The sequence below is a fragment of the Cucumis sativus genome, chromosome 4 (assembly GCF_000004075.3).
Source record: "Cucumis sativus cultivar 9930 chromosome 4, Cucumber_9930_V3, whole genome shotgun sequence".
Taxonomy (NCBI): Eukaryota; Viridiplantae; Streptophyta; class Magnoliopsida; order Cucurbitales; family Cucurbitaceae; genus Cucumis; species Cucumis sativus.
In genome coordinates, this window is record NC_026658.2 from 15,509,478 (window position 1) to 15,533,954 (window position 24,477).

At 32.7% G+C, this 24,477-nt stretch overlaps 4 protein-coding genes across 7 annotated transcripts; 2 read left to right on the forward strand and 2 right to left on the reverse strand.

The window, feature by feature from the left end:
- Positions 1 to 1,365: 1,365 nt before the first annotated feature.
- Positions 1,366 to 3,139, forward strand: LOC101214904 (BTB/POZ domain-containing protein At3g09030). Its single transcript, XM_004148574.3, has one exon. The coding sequence runs from the start codon at positions 1,537 to 1,539 to the stop codon at positions 2,965 to 2,967; it is 1,431 nt and encodes a 476-aa protein (XP_004148622.1). The 5' UTR covers positions 1,366 to 1,536; the 3' UTR covers positions 2,968 to 3,139.
- A 97-nt stretch (positions 3,140 to 3,236) lies between these two features.
- Positions 3,237 to 17,754, reverse strand: LOC101214100 (protein root UVB sensitive 5). 2 transcript variants are annotated; one of them, XM_004148571.3, is made up of 16 exons: positions 17,453 to 17,754; positions 17,240 to 17,299; positions 16,719 to 16,873; positions 16,393 to 16,493; positions 16,178 to 16,236; positions 15,928 to 15,974; positions 15,774 to 15,852; positions 15,611 to 15,683; positions 15,324 to 15,413; positions 15,109 to 15,168; positions 14,895 to 15,008; positions 14,713 to 14,773; positions 12,876 to 12,991; positions 12,665 to 12,757; positions 12,390 to 12,578; positions 3,237 to 3,681 (listed from the first exon to the last, which is right to left on the reverse strand). In XM_004148571.3, exons 1-16 carry the CDS (start codon positions 17,608 to 17,610, stop codon positions 3,601 to 3,603), a joined length of 1,536 nt encoding a protein of 511 aa, XP_004148619.2. In that variant the 5' UTR covers positions 17,611 to 17,754; the 3' UTR covers positions 3,237 to 3,600. The 2 variants fall into 2 exon arrangements, with proteins under 2 accessions (XP_004148619.2, XP_031740702.1); XM_031884842.1 differs by lacking the exon at positions 3,237 to 3,681 and adding an exon at positions 8,194 to 9,826.
- Positions 7,778 to 11,321, forward strand: LOC101214581 (high mobility group B protein 1). 3 transcript variants are annotated; one of them, XM_031884843.1, is made up of 8 exons: positions 7,778 to 7,923; positions 8,923 to 9,019; positions 9,262 to 9,390; positions 9,493 to 9,550; positions 9,648 to 9,692; positions 10,157 to 10,237; positions 10,331 to 10,405; positions 10,997 to 11,321. In XM_031884843.1, exons 2-8 carry the CDS (start codon positions 8,952 to 8,954, stop codon positions 11,048 to 11,050), a joined length of 510 nt encoding a protein of 169 aa, XP_031740703.1. In that variant the 5' UTR covers positions 7,778 to 7,923; positions 8,923 to 8,951; the 3' UTR covers positions 11,051 to 11,321. The 3 variants fall into 3 exon arrangements, with proteins under 3 accessions (XP_031740703.1, XP_011653690.1, XP_011653691.1); XM_011655388.2 differs by lacking the exon at positions 7,778 to 7,923 and adding an exon at positions 7,924 to 8,061; XM_011655389.2 differs by lacking the exon at positions 7,778 to 7,923 and adding an exon at positions 7,924 to 8,061 and having other exon boundaries at positions 8,936 to 9,019.
- Positions 17,755 to 19,505: 1,751 nt separating the features above from the next.
- Positions 19,506 to 23,961, reverse strand: LOC101214343 (probable envelope ADP,ATP carrier protein, chloroplastic). The gene is made up of 10 exons (XM_031883655.1): positions 23,412 to 23,961; positions 22,848 to 22,904; positions 22,073 to 22,135; positions 21,900 to 21,956; positions 21,720 to 21,803; positions 21,450 to 21,518; positions 21,265 to 21,377; positions 21,012 to 21,181; positions 20,803 to 20,881; positions 19,506 to 19,919 (listed from the first exon to the last, which is right to left on the reverse strand). Exons 1-10 carry the CDS (start codon positions 23,772 to 23,774, stop codon positions 19,808 to 19,810), a joined length of 1,167 nt encoding a protein of 388 aa, XP_031739515.1. The 5' UTR covers positions 23,775 to 23,961; the 3' UTR covers positions 19,506 to 19,807.
- Between the last annotated feature and the right edge of the window lie 516 nt (positions 23,962 to 24,477).

Consider the following 24,477-nt stretch of genomic DNA (forward strand, 5'->3'; position numbering starts at 1 on the left):
TGAAAGAAATTAAATTATATACGCAATAAGTTATTATTATTATTATTATTTTGTTTCTTTATCTGTATCTGTTTATATCAAATTTGTGATCTCTTATCTTAAGACATTGATTAAATAAACAATAGTCACGTATGACCATCTAAATGAGCCTATAATGATTCATTTATTTAGCTATTATGTAGATAATATATTTATTAAAGGAATTTTATTTTGTTAAAACTTTTTTATCAGCATTTTTTGATGCAAATCTTCATTTTATAGATTTGGTAAAAAAACAAAAACAAAAATAAAAATGATTCCCTAATATATATAATATGTATAATATGTATCCTCGTGTTGAAGCTTCTCCCAAGTCCCAGAGTAGATATATCTTACACATTCCTTCTTTAATTTTCATATTCTCTTCTTTTTTTTATGTCCTTTCTTCCTTATTTCAGTATATACTTTTTAACTCTAATTTAATTATAACAGAGATAATAATTTTAATAACAATAATTAAGCAAACTATTATTATTATTTTTGTGAGAGAGGCCCATTATGAAGCCCACTTCTCCAATTCGTTTCCAATGGTGAATGGGCTTTTTCCATCCACGTTTGTGGGTTGAAAAGTCGATGTTTTAAATTAATATTTGGGTAATAAGTACCTAAATTATAAACAAATGAAGTGATTCTTGTCGAATATCGTTAGTGTGTTGTTCAATATGAGAAAGTTTGAGAGGTTTTGACCCAAATTTCATCGGATTTTATGATTTCTTTCTAGAGCTTATTGAACCATGACTCTCTTCCATATTTTTTAATATCGAATCAAAATTCTGTTAAATTGTCAATAAGAAGAGGAAGAGGAAGATGAACCGATGAAGCTTGCCATTAATGACAATTTTTCTAATATTTATATTTTTAGGAGAATTTTGATGTAACATTTTTTATTTCAATTAAAGTGTATGTTGGATTTAGGTGAACAATTTTGTTTTTCACATTGGATATGGGCATTTGAGAAATTGTTTTATTTATTTATTTTTCTTATTTTTAAGTTTTGCTATCTTAAAAGTTTAAAATTATTTTTGCTATTTTCTTAAATTTACTCACGAATTGTTATGGTTGTTGAACCCTATTTAATTATTAGTTTAAAGAGGGATAATTTGCAAAATTGGCAATTAGATATGACAACATTTTAAAAGTTTACAAATTTGTCAAATTATATCAATAGAAGTCTATCAGTAATAGACCATGTTATAAATATTAATCTATCACTAATAAACCATGTTATAAATATTGATCTATCATCAATGGATCATAATGTAAATATAAATATATGATAGTTGTGCTATATTATCATTTTTTAATATCTTTATATGGTTCATTAATTATTATTCCTAAAATGAATCTCAATTACAATTTCTCTTTTTAAATTGTTACTCTTTGTGTTAAGAGTTGAATTAGCCCATTGGGCCTAAACTTTTGTTATGAAATCAACGAAATGCTGTCCACAACCGGATTGCCTCAGCTTGTCAAACAAGAGGTCAGCAGCTTCCATTAATGGAGAGCCAAAATTTACAGCCGGCCATCAAAACCCTAACCCAAGAACGTATCAAGCTCAACGTCGGCGGCGAGCTCTTTGAAACCACTGTCTCCACCATACGCTCCGGCGGTCCAGAGTCTCTCTTGTATGCTCTATCATACCGGTCCATAGATGATCGGAATCCAATTTTCATAGATCGCGATCCAGAGATATTCTCCGTCCTCCTTTCTCTTCTCCGCACCAACCGATTGCCTTCATCGGCTCGCCGATTTTCAAAGCAGGAACTCTCCGATGAAGCCGTGTTCTACGGTATCGAGACTAATTTCAATTTAGCAATCTCTCCTCCGCCGTTCAACGGCATCGATGCATCCATCGTCGCCAACGTCCGCCCTACTTCCGACGGCGTCGTATCGTCTTTCACGGCTGCAAATGGAGACGGCTCCATCTGGCTAGCTCACGGAGGTCAAATCTCCAGCTACGATCGGAATTTAATCCACGAGAGAACGATTAGAACTCACTTAGACGAAATCAGCTCAATCCGGCGCGTTTGGCCAGAAATTGCAGCGTTAGGTTCAAACACCACTTCCGGACTTCATTTCTACAATTTCTACAGCGGGCGACACATCGGCTCATCTCACTGGTCAGATCCTACTGATCCTCGCATCTACAAAGCCAGAGTAACCGCAATCGCCGATTCACCGACTTCAATTTTCGCCGCCTTCGATTGCCCTCACAGAGAGAATTCCATACTCCTCATCGACAAATCAAGCCTGAAAATCAAGTGTGAACTCGGGCGACAACTTGGATCCTCGGCCAAGAACAGCGTCGCCGGAAAGCTGACGTGGATACCAGAAAGCAACGTACTGTTCGGAAGCGCAGTAACGTGTGGAGCATTTGGGTACTCAGGGTACATGAGGCTATGGGACGCTAGGTCGGGTAAAGTGGTTTGGGAAACGAACGAGCCAGGTTCGGGTCGAAGCAGTAGATTCGGGGACTCTTTCGCTGACGTGGATGTGGACGTGGAAGGGTTGAAGGTATTGAAAGTGTGCTCGAAATCAGGGGATTTGGGAGTGGCAGATCTTCGTAATTTAGGGGATGATCCATGGGTATATTTGAAAGACAAAAATCCAGGGATGGGAAATACGAGTAGAAAGGGGATTGGGAATGTGAAAATTCATTGCTTTAGAAAAGAGGTGTTGGTAGGGAGAGATGGAGAATTGGAGGTTTGGTCGACGGTGGAAGGAAGAGGAAGTGGAGATGATGAATCAAAAGGGAACAGTGAGGAATTATATTGTAGGAATTACGTGGATAAGAGTGAGGATTCAGAGAAAGGGATTATAAAGGAAATAGAAGGTGGTGGGGATAGGCTGTTTGTTTCTCGAGAAAATGCAGAAGGAATTGAGGTTTGGGAAACTTCTACCTTTTCCGGTGTCCGTTCGGTTTTATGACTTTCACAATGTTTCTTATTGTTAATTGGGCCTTAATTGGGCCTTCCTTGTAGATCACACTTAGTTTTTGAAGTATTTTTCTCTTCTTTTTTGCTCACCAAATGTAAGAATTTTGTTGTTGTAAATAATTTAGTTTGGTTCAATTAGATCACCTTACTATCTATTTCTTTAACTCAACCTCTGCTATCAAACTTCCGCTTGAGCCGTAAGCCGCTTTTGGTAATTTTTCGATGTGTGTGTTTTCTTTAATTTTTGGGCTAAAAAATAACTTAGGTGAACCACAATTAACATAACATTTCTTTTAGGTTGGATCTCCAACCTCACTGTCAAAGATTACAAAAGTAAACATAGACATAAATTAAGTAATACGGAAATTGAACAAAACCAATAAATCAACTGTTTATTTATTTTAGGAATTTTAAACCAAAACCTCTGTAGTTCAAATTTGAAAGTTTCTTCAAATTTTATGCAGTTTATTAAAGTATTATTAAGTATATGAATGATGTAACTCAGTGCATCATCATTAATCATATCAACTGTAACGCTCCAGACTCAGGGTTCAAGCCATGATTTGGAATTCGTATCTCCGACATTCTCATGCATCCCCTGACAACATCATTCTTACTATTCTTATTAGAATAAAAGTTCTCCCCACAAACCAACACGTTTAACTTTGGAGTTCCTATGATTGAGCCATTGAAAAGGAATGTGTACCTAAAATAAATAAATAATATATTTACATCATTCTTACTATTCTTAGTCTCGAGCATTACATAACAATATATTGTTAAAGCATATCAGTAGAGTGAATCATTATCAATTATATGAATCAAGTTTACAAGTGTATATCAATAATATATCAAGTGTATAAGTAAGACTTCAAGCATATCAGAGAGCATTTAATCAATCAATTGTATAAGTAATGAATACTAAATGTATCTGCAGTGTATCAAAGATATCAAGTGTATCCAAGAGTATCGGGTGCATCAAGTGTGTATCAATCAAATGTACCGAGTGTATCAAGAAGTATCAAGGGGGTGTATTAGGTGTATCAATATCAAAGGGTGTATTAGATGTATCAAACATATATTAGAAGCGATGACATTTGTGATATTTTACCCCTTGATGTGTGGGTTGAACTTTATTTTTGTCATTTTCGCAAATAATAAAGCGTGTGCTATGAAATTAATTATTTTAACTTATTTTGTCATTTTTGCAAGTGTCAATAACATAATTATATTATATCCAAATTATTATTTATTTAAAAACTTACATATTTAATGTATTAAATAAATAAAAAATTAACTTTTATGTACCTATAATATATAATTTATTAGTGTTCCAGTTTAATTACGGTATATTGACTTAAATATGGTAATGATATATTATATACTTTCGATAAAAGTAATAATTTTATTTTAGTTGCACATTTAACAAAGGTTTTCTAACTTCCGTCATCTTCTTTAATAAGAATTTCGCCTTTTAGATATCTTTCACCTAATAATTTGACCATCTGATTTATCTCTCACTCAAAAATCTTTCTTATTCCAATCTTATTCTTCAACTTATCTGGTGAGTGTATATTTTGGTTAAATTTTTTGTTAAAGTTTCCGATCAAAATACTGTAAACTTTTTGGTTATCTCCTTCAACTAATTGTTTCATATTATCAACTTTCTATCTTAAATTGTGTAATGTAGTATACAATATACAATGAACTTCTTTTCCATTTATTATTTAATACTACTTTACGGTTAATGAACTTTTTTTTAAAGTTTATGGACTCTTGACAATTTATTCATTTTTAGAATCAATTGTGCACCCTGAGAACATACAATATAAAAAAATATCATATAGTTTATGCTATATATCATTAAGCACTATGCATTAAACATTACACACATAATATATAATTAAGCAACAGATACATAATATTTCATATATGTTACAGTACATATTAAATATCATTAAGCAGCAGACACATAATATTATCATTTATTATATCGTATATATAAAATAACATTAGCAATATCTCATACTTATCCTCCGTTGCAGCTTTCCTCACCTTTCTTCTCTATTTTAGTTTTTTAAATAATACTCGCATATATTTTAAATATTGCAAAGTACATCTACAAGTATGATAGGCTTAATATATAATATATTGTATGATGTATATCATTAAGTCTCCTAGTGATCTATTTGAAGTTCTCTATCTATTTCCTCATTTCTCTCCATTTGTTTTTTTTCCTTTTAGTTTTTTTTTCTATCATCATTCAGACTCTTCCATTTTCTTGATATAAAGTTGTACTTTTACATAATGTAGAATTTGTTACAAAATTAAAATACAATATGCACATACATTATTATCTAACATTATGTTAAATATATAGGGGTATATAATGATATATTTAAATCGAAAACATTTTCCATCATGGTAAGATTTTACAAATTAACTTTAAATATATGAAAATCAATCCAAAATTGATGAAATATAATAAATATATATATAAATTATTAAATTACGTGAAATATATGAAAAACAATGTAAAATGAAAGAAAATCACGTGGTATATATACTCCACTAATGGTAAATAGAGATAAATTACGTAGCATATATACTCCATTCACTATAAGTTTTATTTATCAAAAACATTAACAGAAAAATCTCATTGACATACTGTATTTCACAAGTTTATACACATAATTAATAATATGAAACAAATATGCACTCACCGAAGAATTGGAAGGAGATGAACGGAATAAAACATAATAAAAGGAGAGAGATCAGAAAGTAAGAGAGAGACGTGGAAGGAGATAGAGATAAAAGAAATAAGAGAGGTCAAACGAAAATAACTTTAGAACAAAATCACAAAAAGAAAAATAATTAAGAAGTAATTTTGATTATAATATTACTGTATTAGAATTAATCATTTGGGGTGTTTTTACAACTTTTTTTTACTGTATTTTTTATTTTTCTAATATATTATTAATAACAGGATTTTTTCTAAAAATAATGTAAAATTTAAAACATATTTCAAAAATAGGGTGGATGCAAAACTATTTTGTTTTGAGGTGAAGTGGGGTACACCACTTCCATGCAGTGGACCCCACGTATTCTATTTTTTTTCTTCTTATTTTTATATTTATACTACACTGGGCCCCACATTTTTTAATTTTCTCATTATTTATATACGTGGGTCCCACACACTTCACTTTTTCTCATTATTTATATATACATACTCACATATAATATAATATATATATTATACATTCAAATTCTAAAAATATATTTCTTTATTAAATTAATTAATTTTTTATTTTTTATTTATATATATTTAAATATCACAATCTTCAATCTTCAATTTTTCTTATTAAATTCATTTTCTACTTGAATTTAAATTTTTCTTAATCAAAATTACACATATCTTCTTTTCCAATTTTTAATTTTTTTTAAAAAACTCATATATTAACAAATATGTTATTAAAAATATATTAAACAAATAAAAATAGAAATAATAATAATAATTTATATATATATATATATATATTTAATATCTCAATCTTCAAATTTTCTTATTAATTCATCTTTTCTAATTTAATTTAATTATTTCTTAACCAAAATTATATATATCTTTTTCTAATTTTCTGTTTAAAAAAACACATATATTAACCAAATATGTTATTAAAAAATACATTAAACAAATAAAAATAATAATAGTATTTGAAAGGAGTTGAAACGTACTCTAAAAATAATAATAACAATAAATTTGCAATTCAAAATTATCCATTAAGTTTTTAAATTTAATTTGTAATCGAACCAATTCTTGTTTTTTTCCTTTAACCATAAACATGAATTTCTTTTTATTCAATTATCAATGTGTGTGGGTTCAAGTGTTATTATTATTATTATTTTTTGTAATTTTAACTTATCTCAATTATTATTATTACTCTTTTAATTTGTTTAATATACTTTTAATAACATGTTTTGTTAATATATGAGATTTTTTTTAAAAAAATTGAAAATTGGAAAAGAAATATGTGTATAATTTTGATTAAGAAAGAATTAGATTAAATTAGAAAAATGAATTTAATAAGAAAAATTGAAGATTGAAGATTGTGATATTTAAATATATATAAAAAAAAATAAAAAATAAATTAATTTAATAAAAAAGATATTTTTAGAATTTGAATGTATAATATATATATTATATTATATGTGAGTATGTATATATAAATAATGAGAAAAAGTGAAGTGTGGAACCCACGTATATAAATAATGAGAAAATTGAAAAATGTGAGGCTCAGTATAGTATAAATATAAAAATAAGGAAAAAATAAAATATGTGAGGTCCACTACATGGGTACACGACTTCACCTCAAAACACCTATTTTTAAAATAGTTTGTTCGTTTGAATTCGATTAAAATATTTATAAAAAATTTAACAACCCTAGTCTCAACTTATAATAAGAGATCCCATTTAGACTATAGTAGTTAGAACCAAAAAGAAAAAAGAAAAAAAATGATGTGTGATGGGCATTGGGTATGATGGCCCTAAAGACCTGGAGAGGATGAGGACGTCAGACGGGCCGTGGGTCGAAAAGGATACACGTGTGAAAAGAGGGAAGGGCAGTGGACCGATGGGCCCAAATGGCAAACGTGTGAGGAGTTGGGAAGGTACGTGCCAGAGAGTTGATGTAAATAATATCTGTGTTTGTCTCTATCTGTATGGGATCGCTTTGGCGGCAATAATCATTTCCACAAAACCCAAAAGATAATTCCCTTCCGATCATTTCATTTTCATCATATATTCTTCCTATTTTATTTGTTTATTTCTTAAAATATCGGTCACTGGCTATTGCCAGTAACAGGTCTCTCTTCCGGGTCTCCTGTGGCGCCAACAGTTGCATGTGTTACAGCTACTTCCGGTTACTCTAAATCAATTCCCATCTCTCCCTGGGTACTTTCTTTTGAATTCTTTTCTCTTCTTCTACTCTCTCTCTCTCTCTCTCCCTCTCAGTCTTTGAAAAATCTCTGGTATTGATTCCCTTCTTTCCTTCCCGATTCCTTTTGGATCGGACGGCTTGCTTCATCTAAGGTTATCGATTCTCTCCTTTCTAGATCTCTTCTCGTCTTTCTTCCTTTTATTTTTAATCTGATGCTCCTTGTTTTTCCTGTATAATTATCGTCTGTTCTACCTAATTTCTTCCGTTTTTAAGGTCTTGTTGCGTTTTTCCTTCTAATTCTCTGGAGAACGATCGCCTTTTGAGCTATTTGTGCCGTTTTTTTTTTGGTTTATTTATTATCATAATAGTTTCTGCTGGAGTTGTTTTGAGTGAAGTGAAGAAACAAGTAGCTGTAGGAGTTTAAGAGTTAAAATTGTGGTAATTTAATTACATTTTAGGTTTATTTTTCAGCTTAATGCTCTGTTAGCGATTTAAACAGATGATTTTTCTTATGCGAAAGACTTGGAGTCGACAGAGTTTAGACTTTTGCTTTATTGTATCTAGTTTTCTACTGTGAATTATCTGTAGCTGGTTGGTTGATTGTTACTTCGTCAATTCTACATATGGCTTTTAAAATTGAAATTTAGGGATTCTGGTCTCGTTAAGGTCAAATATGTTCAAGGACATGTATAGTATTACTGTTTACTTTTGTTTGCTTCTGGATGTCTGGATGTTCACGTTCAGCAGTCATTACGTATCATATAGACTTAGTGTTCCTTTGACTTTTGTGAAAACGGTTTCTAGAGGTTGCTTTCACTGCATTTCTGCACTTTGGCATGTACTTTTATGTTAGAAATTGTCTTTATTGTTTCCTGTACTGTTTGAGGTACTGCTCCTTCTTAGTTTGGCTCAAATGGTTCTTGTTCTTATTCTCGTGCATGTAGGTTGTTGTTTCTTAAACTATTGGAGTTGTACTAACTTGCTGTATTGTTGTACTGCTGCTCAACGAGTAGTTATTTTGTACAGGTATTTGCCTTTCATAATGAAGGGGTCCAAGGGTAAGGGAACATCAAGGGTTTCCAAAGAAGCTTTGAAGCCAGTCGATGATAGGTAGTTTTTTCTGCCTATTGTTCCACTTCATGTCTCTTGTGTTATTGCTCTGATGAAACTTCGTAAATTGTTTGGTTATGCGTGTCTGTGATCCATTGTTGGCATCTTTTTTTTTGGAGTATCGAATTTCTAGCAAGTTTTTGACTTCCATTGATGTCTAATATCCACATACTTGGTTATGTGTATACAGTGTTTACAGGAATTTTGTAGTGACGGATCATAAATATCTCATTTCTTTTCAGAAAGGTTGGGAAGCGAAAGGCTGTCGTTAAAGCTGACAAGGGTATCAAACGACCAACAAAGAAAGATTTGAAAGCCAAGAAAGATCCCAACAAACCTAAGAGGCCTCCGAGTGCTTTCTTTGTTTTCCTGTTCGTATTTGTTCTCTGCCGTTTTGTTTTCAAGTTAAAAACTATTTGTTTGATTTTCTTAAGGGGAAAAATTCTCTTTTTTGTTTAAATTTTATATAACAGCGAGGAGTTCAGAAAGGAGTACAAAAGGGAAAATCCTAATGTGAAGGCAGTATCTGCAGTATGTGATCTGTGAAACTGATCTAAAAGATTCACATAATTCCCAATTGGTGATGCAAATATAGAGTAACTAATTAACATTTTCTTCACTCCTGCAGGTCGGAAAAGCTGGAGGAGAGAAGTGGAAATCCTTAAGTCATGCAGTAAGCATTGTTGTGTATTACATAAAAATAAAAGCATGATCGAGTCATTGTCCTTTTCACTGCATGCATTTATGTATGATGTTGATGAAGGAAACACTTTTTATAGAGCTGCGGCATTTGTGTTGCTGTCAAATCTTGAAAAACAGTCACTTTCAGCAATTCATATTGAATATCAAGTTTATAGTGTCTGCATGCCTTTTTTTCTTTTCCTTTTTCGTTTTGTTTAGTTTTAATAGTTTTTTTTAATGAGAAATCACAACTTTCATTTTAAAAAACCAACCCACAAAAAACACCCCAACTAAAGGAAGGGGACCATATGAAGCCAATGAAAGAATCACAACTTCAATAGTTTTTCTGCCTCTGTATTGATATTTTCTTACAATTGGGCATTTACACTTTTATTCTCTCAACAGTATTTTACTTATTGGGTTTCTTTGTATAATAACTTCTTAATGGTTTAAAAGGAAAAAGCACCATATGAAGCCAAGGCAGCTAAGAGGAAGGCTGAATATGAAAAGCTTATGAGGGCATATGACAGCAAGAAGGTGGTTGTGCTCTGTTTTTTTGTGTATTAATTAAATTTATAAGACACGACTCCAAACTTAAAGTGCTCATACACCTTTTTTCGGGGAATATAGGCCAGCGCAGCAGATGATGAAGAATCAGAGAGGTCAAAATCTGAAGTGAATGACGAGGATGAGGCCAGTGAGGAGGTATTTTTTTAATACATAATAAGGAAATGCTTCAATACTTGTTTTTAGAGGGTGTATATGCATGTCAGTTCATAACGTCATAGTCAGCCAATTAAGATCTCTCTCTGCTGTCATTTTATCAGCCTGCTTATTTTTTTTAAGTTGAAAATAAAAAATTTATAGTTAAGAGAACACTTTTGGATTAGTTGGTAATATTTCGTTCTCACCTTCAAATTTGTAACCATTTGGTTCACGATCTTTAATAAGCAACACATCTAATTTTCTTACTTTATAATTTGCAAAAGTCTAATCCCTATCGTGAAATGATCTAAAATCAACTGCTAATTTTTAATTACATAACTAAAAGAACTAGTTCTATAGTTTATCAAATAATTTTGATTTCCAACGGTATATCAATAAAATTTCATTGAGACTAAAATTTAGAGAATAAATATTCTTACTTACATAGAAGCTTAAGACTATACCCAAAGCTATATTCTCTTGGGAGCGGCATTGCAGCCAACGCTGATAACAAGAATGCAATATAAAGGGCATGGAATTGGTAAGAGTAGAATTAGGTTTTCTAAAATTTGACTACTAAATCACTTGCAGGAGCATCAAGAAGACGACGACGAGGAGGATGAGGATGATGAGGAAGATGACTAAATTGAAAGCCAAGTTGTTTGTATCGGCCAACCCAGCTGGTAGAGGGAGGAAGGTCACTTATGTTCATATCTCTGCATACTTTGTGTTCATTTTGTATTTGTGTGCAACATGATAACGTGTCAGGATATCTTTACTTGTTTAAATGGTCTCCTCCTCCACTTTACATCCCCTTTGTCTAATTACATTGTTAAAATGTTTGGGTATTTTGGCCTTTCTCTTTTGGTAACCAATATAAAATTATCAAATACATCTTTTGGAAGCTGTAATTCCACCTTGCCCCCTCTTATCTTACTCTTCTAGCCCTCTTTGTAGTTTAGAAATTGTTTTTGTTTACCTTTTAGGGAGAGAATCATCTTTTTGAAGAGATAAACAGTGACATTGCAGTTTAGCCAATAATTATTAATTATACAAAATTTAGAGGAATTTCTAGAACTTCATGGATCCTTTTATTAGACATTTTTAATGTTACCATAATTACCTTTCAACTGTAGTTTTCCCTAATATTCCCATCTTTAAAGGTGACTTGTAATTAACATATGTATACTTTTTTTGCATTTCCTAGACAATGGAATTTACAAATTTTACAATAAGATTTCTAGGTAAAGGCCCCTATAGATCATTTGGATTATCTAAAATTCAGGAAGATAGTGATTTTATGAATAATAATTAAGTTCAATATTAATATTTTTCTGATTTATTAGTGATACACTTCTTTAAATTTTTAAAATTTTTGTAATTCTTTAAAAATGTTATTACATATTAATTAATATTTTAAATTTAGTTGCTAACTATTTCAATAGAAAAATACTGACTAAAAAATTGCAATTCCTAAAAAGATTAAGTAATTGTATTTCTTTTTCATGTGATAAATTAAAGGGCTCTCTTTTAAATATGTTTTAAATCTTACGGACCTGAATTATTTCAGAACCTTCAAGATATTTAATTGGTTTTGAAATAATTCATTTCAACCAATTATCATAATTTATTTAATTTGTTGAAATTTACCAGCAAACGATCCTAATTAGACATTTGTTTTATAAGTCAAGATTTATTCGTTTTATACGTCAAGATTTATTGTAGACACTACACTAACTTTTGATTTAATCAAAACAATGGAGAAAGTTGTAAAAATCAGATTCTACCAAACTTGGCTAAGAGTCCAACTTAGTTCTTCCAACCAAAAAGTAAACCAAAGGCCAAAATAGACCTTTTAATTTCTTAGGGCAAAAACGTGGTCTCGATTTTCAGGATCATAAGAGTAAAATCAATTCACCCTTGAAACCTAAAATTTTCAAGAAGTACCAAACTAAGAAACATCAAGTAAGATATTGTTTGGTACCTTTAAGCTTAATTGATGAGTATCCCAACCAGCTCCCTCCAACAGTTGCACAAATTCATTGAACTTATCTTCCATCTCCGATAGGCTTTGTGCAAGCTGATGGATGACGTTTTCTGTGGTGTCCAAGTGCTTATTGAGCCAGTAAGTTTGCCAAATACTACGTAAAACTGTCATGCTAGAAGCACCCACCTGTAAAGAAGTTTTTTAGAAGGAACCACCTAAAACGGATAGTAATAACTACCCAACTTTTCTATGAGATTTGATTAATAATATACCTTGAAGGAGACGAAGACCTTTAAGTCTTTATCTTGTGAGTCCAGCATGAGGATGTATTTCTCATTGGCATATAATTTCAACAGTTTCATCACCTATGAAAGGAAAACAATAACGATCGACATTATCTTTGACAAATTTTGGAATACGTTTTCACGTTGCATCTCTGCTGCGAAGTTAACTGATATGGAAGGAGAGGGAGCCGAGGAATACCGTGGAAGATCTCTCACTACCCATCATCTCCTCCAATGGTACACCAAAGATAATCGAAGGCCTCGTAAACCTTTCCCACACTAATATGCTTTCTTCGCTGTTGCACTCAACTGTTCCTGAAGAAAGCTACTAAAATGTAGATTATTTCTTGTAGTGTGCAATAAATCGCTTGCCGGAGGCAGGAAAATAGTTGGGGGATGTTTTAGCAATGTTGCGGAAAATATGAGAAAACAAAAAAGGGAACCTAGGAGTATGGACCAAGAAATAAAAGAAAGCAATTGAAAATTAAATATCAACAATCGACTATAAGAAGCAATATAGAATCAACCTTCCAAACTGCAAATTTCCCCCGGAGCTGATTTATTTTTTTCTTTTGTCGGATGCATTTTTTCAAAAAATGCATAATGCTAATGACAAAATCCTTTTAATGATGCCTCTTAGTACATTGAAAATAACAGGTAGCATCTCTTATACAAAATGACCTAATAAAGAGAAAAATCAGGTCTACTTTGGCAAATAGCTTCAAATCTACTCCTTCACCTTTTTTTATTGTGCTCTAATTGAGCACTTAATAGCACCGAAAACTATGAGAAAATTAAGAGAGGAATGGTGGAACCCACCAGAATTATTAGCAAAATGGACAAAAAATATTGAGTCCTCACCAAATAATGAAACAAAAATGAGAATTTTACATTTTTTAGCCCTTAAGATTGTTATATGGTAGTTACTTTTAAGATTGTTATATGGTACTTAAGTAGGACCAGATATTTTTTAAAATACCAAAATATATTTTAAATATTAAAATAAATTAAAATATTTACAACCTATAGTAAATTTTAGATTCTATCAAGGAGAGAACTGAATAGACTTCTCTATCAATGCCGATAGAAGCATATCAATGTTTATCAATGTCTATTATTGATAAAATCTAAAAATTTTGTTATATGTTAGTAAATATTTTATCAAATTTACTATTTCTTAGAATTATCCTCCCCTTAACTTGGTTCTAGGAGTATTTCTTGAATTTGGTTTTAGGAGTATTTCTGCTCATGTCATCAGCGCAGTTTTCTGTAATTAATAATAAGACAGTACTGTATTTTTATCAAGAAAAATACATTCTTAATATTTTTAAAATAAAAATATAACTAAATATTTTTTACTCTTTTTTCCCCACTTTCTTCCTCCCTCTCCATCCGTGGCTGCCACTGCCGTCCACGGGCACCTCCATATATTTCAAAATTTCCTCTTTTTTTTTGTTTTTCTTTTCCTCTTCTTCTTCCCTTTCCTCTCCTTTTTCTACATTTCTTTCCCTTCCCTCCTCCTCTTACCACGTTTTTGTTCCTTTTTGTTTTAGAAAAAGGGCATTCTTTTCTTCAGAATCGGCAACGAAAAATATCTTCACCAACTTGCCTTTCAAACTCTGATTTGCTTCCATTTCGTCTGATTCTGGCCTTCAAAAATCCCTGTATACTCTGTATCTACTATCTATTTAGTTTTCAAGTCTCTCATCTGCCTCTGCCTCTACCTCTATCCGTTTTTAGATTTTTTAACAAAATCGACGCCCTCCCTAATGCTTTTTGAATAACTCTGACAACCACCGACGTCTTTTCACAATTTAGATCTTTTTCAGTCTCTCTAAAACTATGACATTTTTTGTTTTATTTTTGTATTCTTTTGTCCTTTGAGGTAGGACTCCCGATGCAATTCGTATGCATATCCCTGTTATGTTTGTCAGGATGTATGTGTTCCCTAGATTTTTATTCCACAGATTACGAACGATTGCTAGGATATGGCTTCGGGATCATAGACAACACTGACAGTATTAAAATATCATTACCTGGTACTTTGTTGTGCAAAACGTGAGCCCTTGCTAGGATACGAGCGCGTTTCAGATTTATCTGTTAGAAAGAAAAAGTAATGACTTAGTACAGAGACACACTTAAATGCATACCCAACATAATCCTCAAGCCATAAGCGAAGCCTAACAAGAGCACTTCTGTGTACTTGTCATGCTCTTACAGTATTAAAGTGCAAGACTGCAAGAGATTGGTATCGCAACCAAAGATGCAGAAGCCGCATGCTTAGCCACGTTGCTGATAACACTGAATATGAATTTACAAGTCCTGGTGTATCCTACGTTGACAACAAGAAAACCAATTACTTCAACACATATGAAGTCGTTGGTCGCTGAACAAGATTATATTCTGAACAATGTGATCTTTAATAGACATACCAAGATTAGGATCCCTATAGCAAGACCGAGCAGCTGCGCAACTACTTCCCAAACTTCCTCCTGATACATTGAATGGTGTAGAATAACTCATGATAAAAGTATTTGAAGATAACTTACACAGGCCGTTACCAAAAATATTTGGTTCATGCATAACATAATACTCTCAGATAAGCATTTAGCATGAGTCAAAGACGTTAGAAAGGATTGGCATGTACCTTTGCTGCTATCTCTCCCAAATTTCCTGAAACCGCAAAATGGTTTTGAATAACTCGAAATGAAGGATCTTTCAGTCCTCTTGCAACTGCCTACATAGTTTGAAAATCGGGTAGAACAATGTTAGCTCTTGAAAGAAGTTCCAGACTTCGATTAGAAAGAACTTCCTTTTGGTTTAAGAGACTAAAGGTGAATGCATAATTATCAACGACATAGTTGAGTATCTTTAAGCTTTTCTACACAATTTAATAATAAAGAAAATGGATAATCAACTAGCAGTGTAAAATACCTTGGTAAGATTTCCAAGAGAAGCCAATGGTAGAAAATAGCTAGGATATAGTGGAGTAGCAAGATCAAAGATGCTGCATAATAGGTTGCCTATTAAAGATTTTGCAATTTTAATAGTAAAGTCAAGAATTCTGTTGTCCAATAGAGTGCTAGAAAAATGGAACCTTCCCGCACTGCCAATGAAGTCAGCATACATTCGCCATTGTTTCGGATCATCGTCAAAAAGATTACCAAAACGTCCACCTGGAAAGGATGGCAACACTCACTGAAATATTCAATATAACCTTCCATATTTTAGATCTCTTTATGATTCCAGACCAATGAATAAGCGCCCAACTGCTCCAATGCCATCCTTAGAGACCCATCTGCTTATTCAATAAATTACCCACATTAAAGTCCATTACAAGACTACATTGACATACAATAGTTTTAATAGTTTTAAACAATAAACTAATGGCTGCATATTAGGCCTCTTTATGCATGCATGTAAATGTATTGCATAAATAAGTTCAAAGATACACCGATCATGGAGGATGCCCGAAAAACTGTTATGAGAAAACTTAGAAACCTGATGGCAACAGCAGAAGCAGCTGTAGTAGTTCCTGAGAAGGAGCCTATACCGACTGCCTGAAAACAATCAATGTAAGAGAGGAATAATTAATGCCGATGACATTTTCTTTTTCATTTTGCTAAGGGAACCATGTCATGATAGAATGAAAACGTATTTTCAGCAACATTTATCAATTATATAGGATTTGATTTCATATTTTCTTAATCATCTACCTTGAGAAGACTGGATGTGACCAACGTGTGACAGATCCATCCAGTAACATTAGTGGGGAACTGCCGTATCATGTACTGCAAATAATCATCTGAAACTGATTCTGCAATCCAAATAATAAAAGAGAGAGAGAATGATGAAACGATTTCTATTTAGAGGGAACAAACAAGAAAACCCTAGAACGTAGGGAAAATGTGATACTTATTAGTACAAGGGTAATGTATGTGACAAAAATCTAGTCTAAAAAGAGAATATCCATAAAAAAATCAATGAAGAAATTTTTAACAGGAAAGTTGAGAAATGAAAATAGCCCGGGCATTGTAGATACCTGGAAATCCGGTGGGTAAAATAAAATCCTTTATGAGACCTGGAAGCCAGGATAATTTTGTTTCTGAAAAACGAGATTCTTTGAAGCCATTGGATGTCGGAGATGTTTGTTCATCAAGAAAAAATTGCAACCGTTGGTTATCATCTAGAAAATACCTGTTCATGGAATCAAATCTCCCAAAATGAAACTCTTATAGAACCTCTCGGTAGAAGAAAAAGGTACACCATATCACAAAGACATAAACTATGCTAAATATGTTTACAGGATCTATAATTATCTCAACCATCAATTTTATCCTAAAATTAATTTGAACCTCTATCTATCTTCAAAAAGAATACGGAAAGGTTTTTTAATTCACACGAAATGCATCTAACACGTAAAATTGCTTCAAGAGAGATACTGATATCACGAAAACCATAGCAATACGAAACAGAATACATTCTATCAACTAAAAGAATTCGGTAATACGAATTAGAGAAACAGTTACATAAAAAATGAATTCTAAGGCAAACATCACCGACTTCTTCAGAGCGCTATTTCCATACTTCTCGACCAAAATTACTCGCCGCTGGATTTGTTCTCTGCAACAAGAGCATAAAAGAATAATAACACAATCAGATCACTTGGAGTTATATAATACCACTTCAAAAAAACTCGGAAAACAATCAGTAAACAACAATATATCAAATATAAACTATCACATTTCTGTTCTCAAGATCGGAGTAATCTCGTACCTGCTGCAATCAACGCCGTTCTTGTCATCATCTTCTCTGTGAGGAAGATCAGTTCGGTTGCAGAAAATTTGACGACGATTTCGCAGTCTTCCACTGTGAATCAAACTGGAAGATTCAAACGCACAAGAAGGCAATGAGAGTTGCACAGCGACAGACATGCGGAGTGAAAGCGTTTTGTGAAGCTAAGGGACGTGAAAGAGCTACTTTTTTCCGACCTCTGTGAGCTACAAATGGAGGAATGTACAGTTGAGGAGTGATTCTGCGTGTTGTTGTCTGGTTGGTCAGTTGCCGCGCGGCAATCGAGGAAGACGAGACTATCTCTCTATCCTAATTTTCTGGGCCTTTTTATGTGGTCCAGTTTGTAATTTGGCGGCCTTATGGGTTCTAAAAGCCCATTCCAAAGTAGCCCAAATGTAAAGTGGGCTCGTTTTTAAGCCCAATGAGTTTTAATTCATAGAAAAAATTATATCAAATATAGGAAATAAAGAAAAAATGGGAGAATGTTTCTAGATAGAAAAATATTGAAACTATTTTCATTTAACTTATTTTTTTGTTATATTTTGTAAATAGTTTGATTAAAAATATAATCGAAAGATAAAATATTTTCAAAAATTGTAAATATTGACCAATTTTTTAAAATGTCAAGTCTGATATTTAATGTCTATCATTATTATAAGCCACAAATCACGATGAATAGTCATTATCAATGGTAACAATTGATAGCATATTTTTCAAATTAAAAGTTATCAAATGAGGTAGTTATTAGTGATGGTTGCTATTATTGGTAACTTTCCATCGGATGTGGTAGTTATTTGTGATCGTTGCTATTACTGATAACTTTCCATTTTGAAAAATCAAGAACAAACGGTAGTTGAGTGGACTTCTTAGTCTTTTAGTCTTTTACCAATTGATGGGCTATATATAATGTTATTCTATCTGCTATATATTCTATTATCTTTTTACTTAAAAATCATATGTGCAACCTGTCCTGATCCATAACTACTCATATTCGGTCTTTGGATTTATTTTGATAGTGTAATTTAGATATTTTCATGTCTAAATTGATGGTGATAGAAATTTAAAAAATAATGGGTTTTTTTATCTGTAAAGTTTTGTATGCAACGGAAGCTCTTATAAAAAAAAACCATGGTGATATTTGGTTATAGTTAAAGAAATGCAACACTAAATTTTTTTGATTGAAATAAAAATAAGAGAAGGGACCAAAATAGTTTGTAAAAGTAAGAGAATGAAGGCAGAAAAATAAATACCAATATTGAATGTAAGGGTATTAATCGGTTGGTTGGTTTAGTTTTGGAATCAAACCAACTACATACCACCAACACTGAGGTTTCCATTCCATCAACATATCTTTAGTGGCTGGCGACTCCAAAGAATCGAATCTGAATTGAGTTAGTTTTATGAAGAAACTAAAAGAGAGAGAGAGAGATGGAGAAGACAGAAGAGAATCAAAACGTGGACAAAACATATATTGGAAAAAAACTTTGTAAGAAAATTTGCCAAAGAGTTCAAATTCGATTCGTTAAATAGATCATATGAGAAAGGATATTTCCTTGTAACTTTTACTAAAAAAAACAAGTTAAACAATATAAAATATAAAACTAAACTATGACATCTTAAAAAGTTTATGGGGTAAATAAACATGAACTAAAAAATCAAGAATAAAACATTTGACTTCTACCAATCATCAACACACGATTTAATAGCTCAAATAAGCTATTTCATATAGTAGTTGCATGTTCCAAAATGATTTTTTAAAGGGTTAGTCCTTTAATCACTCAAAATTAATTTAATGTTTAATTGTAATACTTCAAAAATGCAATTTTCATATTTAGGGTGATTTTTTAAATATTTTAGAATAACTTCTGAACAAAAATTTAAAAAGAATAATAATAATAAATACAATACACGTGCAATTCTAAAACCAATTTAACAACACAAGCCTCCTCTCTTTTAGGCTTAATATCTATCAAGCATATGGGAAGATCTTTGGTTTCTAGCTTCACAATTTGTCATAACTAATAAGATGTAGACGTGAATGTTTGAAAAAACATGAAGTAATCTATCATTAAAGAAATCCAAAACCAAACCATCTGTTGGAAGCCAAAATTTGGGAACCTAACTTTACCTAGAACAAGGTACAAGTATAGAATATTAGAAGTATATAACACAGCTCAAGAACATAAATCCTCTACCATCTCAAAATTTTCTACGCTAATTTTCTGTGGCAATCGAATAAGCCGAAAATGTTTGCTTCTCCTACAGCCGCATCTATCTCAAAATTTGCAATGCAGTAAACAATGATAAGAGAGTAAAATGAGATTACTTCAGGATTGTTCAATTACTTGTTTGGCTTTTCTTCTCACGATTATCTTCAACTAGTTGCTGAAACTCCTTTTCGCTTGTTGCTATGAGTCGCTTCACAAAGTCGTAAACTGTAAGCCTGATGCTGCAGTATAAGAAACGAGGTAAAGGATTACTACTGCAGAAAGCTTCACGCTTAGGAGCCATTAAGTTGCAGTAAAAAACTCAACTTCAATGAAGTTTGCACATTTTGAATAACTCTTATCTTTCTATCATTTTCTACTTTTCACATTTCTAAAGGAACTTCATCTTCTCTTCAATCTCTCATCTTCTCCTCTATCTCTACTTTTCACATTTATCTAGAAGATTCATCTTACAACTCTACATCCTAAATACAAACTTATTAACATACTAACCTAGACTTGTTAACTCCACCCAGTGGGCCAAACAGCCCATTAAAAAATTCAGATGACCAGCTGAATACTGTTGCTAACCATCAAGGGAGGTCAAGCTTACTAGCTCATAGTTGCATGTGTGATGCCAGTAATATAAGTTATATAACGCCCAGAAGAAAGAAAAAAAATAGAAAGAGAAAGGATAGGAAATAATCTAAGTATTTGATCATCCAATGGTCATCAGCTTCTCAAAACTTAGGTTCAAGTTCAAAGGGGTTACAGTCAAGCTTTAGAAACAACATACCCAGATCCGTGCCTCACTTCGACATGAAGCAAACTCTTGTTAATTAAACATGATAGTAAAATTATCCCTTACAAAGAAATCATGTCATTCAGCTTTCTAAATCCTCAAACATCGACTTGCATTCTAAAAAACCAAAACCAATCTCAAGTACTCAAACAGCAAAATCAAGCAGAAAAAGATGTTTAAATCAATTGACAGAATTTCCTGAAGATGCACGGTAAATGAAAATTCAAGGGAATCAATAAAAACCATACTGGATGCGGATATAAACATCTGTATGTGAAGCAATGGAAGTATATATAAGCTTGAAATAGGAGCTGAAAGCCAACCTGCTATTTGGAAGGGTCTTCAAAGCGTTTGGAACAAATCCCCTGTACAAGCCAACAACTCCATCATGTGCAACAATACCTACATCGGAGATGTCAACCAAGATGATTCATACCAAGAAATTTCAGTCATGTAAATTAACAACCTGTTGCCTATGCAAAGCATTTATACAGCTTCATTCTGCCATTTTAACGAATGTTCACTGAAGTACCTGAGATGGCTTCCAAAACTGTCTTGTAAGGTGTGCCTCTCATCTGCATCTGTCTTCTCACAGTGTCCAAAGGATAACACGTTAGTGTGGCACAGGAAGCTGATATCAAGGCTGTAAGTAGAGATGTTTCAGTTCTCTTTTGAACTTTTTCTGGCAAAGACTTCTTCAATCTGAATGGAAAAGATTTCCTATTAATATCAATTATTAAATTCCATGAAAATGTTGAAGTGTATGAAGGCTCCGATGGACTCACAAGTCAAAAATGCAGAAGTTTACAGCAATATAAGGAGCTATGCCAATAAGGGAAGGTCCAAGACCATAGTAGAAGGACGCAATGCCTTCCTCTTTTAGCATATTCAAGGCAACCTGCAAATGATACAGTTTTCATCTTCATGCGGAATTTGACACTTATAATTGGAACAGGCCAGCTAATCATACCTCAGACATGGTTCGGTAACCTGGTTCAACTGCCAAACGTAATCTTAGGACATCTAGTGGGTATGTGATCTACAAGGAAACAAATAGCATCATTTAGAAAAACTGTACTGATATGTCACACGAATGAGATCACAAAAATGGAGAAGGTTTACAAATCAACGTAAATAATAGAATTTTCCAGAAATGCATGAACATTAACTAATGCTAAGGATATTACTACCATCAGAAAATACAGGAGAAGAGAAATAGTAGGTTTGAGGCATTGCTTACAAAAGTAGATGTCATGCCAGCACAAGCACCTGCACCAAGTCTTCCAAGGACAGATAGTTCACCATCTTTCCCCCTAAAGAGTTTCTGCAAATTTAGAAATTAGATAATGCATTAGTCACATCATATGGAACATTTTGGGTGTTTATGTAGCATTTAAAGCTTGCTTATAGTGAGACATACCTTGTAAAATTCATAAGCAAAAAGCTGTACTGCACTATAAGGTATAACCCGTATGACCTGGAATATTTAGAAAAGAACTATAACGAAATCATAACTCCAAATCTTCAGTAGTACAGCGGAAGAAAGTCAAATTACACACCATCAAGCACAGCAGGTAATTTTAGGACGAATACCTGAGGAAGGTTGCCTTTCCAGTAACCTTTAACTCCTTCATTCTGACCTATAGTTGTTATAGCCTGCAGTTAAACCTAAGTCAGGGCAAACCATGGAAACATGAACATTTAGTCACAATGGTAGAAGATAACATATAAACCTAGTGAACAACAGAACTAAAAGATTAACACTCTCATCAAAATTCTCTGTGTCATTTCTACTGTTATTATGATTCGAAATTTCGAATGTACTTTAAATAGTGCGCCTCTTGGCTATCCTCAATCTTGAATGCCATACCACACTTTTATCAGTTTCTCAAGAATTTTCATAATTTGGGCCAAAAACTTCCAACACCACTGATTAAGATGTTGCAATCCTTTAAAACAACTTTAACTGGGATTTGGAATGGTCTTCCATGCTTGCCTTAAGAGATAAGTATAGGGCAGTGAATCTAAATTTCTCATCAATGTTGGGTGTGACAAATGATATCAGGTGGTAATAATCCTATGTTTCAACAAGCAAATTAGTAAAAAGAAATCTTCATTTTCCAACTAACCATGCAGCAATGCAAATTATTACCGATGTTCTGCTCACTACAATTTAGCTCGAGATGCTCTCAGTCAACATTAGGGTTTTCTACTTGAAAGTTTTAAGCCATAATTTCTAGCAATCCCACAAGTATCATCTTTATAACACAACAAGTCTACAACAGCATCTTGGGCAACGCAAGAGTATCAGTTACATGTGAGAAACTCTGCCTCGAAAACAATAAACAAGAACCACATCTGGCCATACCTCAATGAAACCAATTGCTTTCTTAGTGCCTTCATGCGCTACTCGTACACCATGAGTCTGCAAATACAATCAAAATTCTATCAAGTACACCATGAGTCTGCAAATACAATCAAAATTCTATCAAGTAAGAGAGTTTTAAGATCCTAAATTTAGACTCCTCATATTATTTCTGCCTCCCTTTGAATCAATTATCAATAGTCCACATATGTATATTCTAAGACCTCAAACATTTGCCTCTAGCCTCTACGTAACCTCAACTCAAATAAATTTCAGTTCAAGAAGAAAGAATTGAACAAAACCAACTAGTTTCCAACTGGTCAAGTTTGCAAGACAACAAAAACTAGCAGTTCCCTACGTCCAAGATGAAACTCGGTAACCAGGTCAAAACGAGCTCAGAAATTAAAATATTATGTATAGATAATATAAAATTGGACGAAATTCTAGATGAAACTACTAATATTTGAGAACGAGCACAACAACGACGTCATTAGCCCGAATTAGAACACGAAGATAATCGCAATCAAAACATAAAAACAGCATTTCATCGCGTGGAACACAACGTACCTGCATAAGAAGCTTGATACGGTCGAGAGGAGCCGTGACGCTCTTCGCAGCAGCACCAGCAACGGCGCCGGCGGCAAAAAGCGCGGCGTCTTTGGGCACCAAGGCGAGTAAAGCCAGTGGATGCGTGAGGAGCTGAGACGGAGAGGGTGAGAATTCGTGTTGGTCTCTCTTTTCCACAACCGAAATGCAGGCAAATTTGCATTGAAGGCGGCAGAAATCGGGGGCCGGAATACGGGAAAGTTGAGCGTTATTACTCCATAATCCTTCAGAGATATCTTGAGCAGATTGTAGAGAGGTTGTAAGGGTTGGAATATTCCGCCATATGAATGTTCCGTTGTGTTCGTTTCTCGCAGGTTTGGCCATTGGAGAGAAAAATTTTGTTTAGTGAAGAGGAAGCATGAAAAAGATAAGGTAAGGCCGCGGGAGAGAGAAGAAAAGAGAGTTTTGTTCAGTTTTCTTACTGAATCGAAAATGAAATGTTTCCTTTAAATTCCTCGATCTGGGTGGGGCGGGATTCTTTTTCTTTTGATTCTTCGATTCTTTTGTGTCTTTCATTCTCTCACAAACCCTTCATCCTCAATTTGTATTATCATTTAACTGTCATAAACTTGTTTGTAATGTCTTAGATTAATATACATTTTTACTCTTACATATTATTAAAATCGATATTTTAATTTTATCATATTAGATAAATATATTTATGTTTTCTTTAAGTAAAAAATACATTAAACTTATTTAGAATAATAATTAAATAGTTTTTATTTAAAACTAAGCTATGAATAATTAATATTTCTTTTAGACTAAATAATTAAGATGTCTTTATAATAGACAAATGGTATGCAAGCATTCGATTAAATTTTATTAGCATATTAAAAGAATAATGATGTTAATGAACTTTTCAATTTATGAGTATATCTAATGATATATATATATTTTTTTTTATCAACATTCCATCTATATTTTGATATAATCACAAAATGAATGAATATGCAAGGAGCGAATCGATACTCAAATTGCATGTTAAAATAGTAAACAAAATATATTTTTAAGAAAACAAGTAACAAAA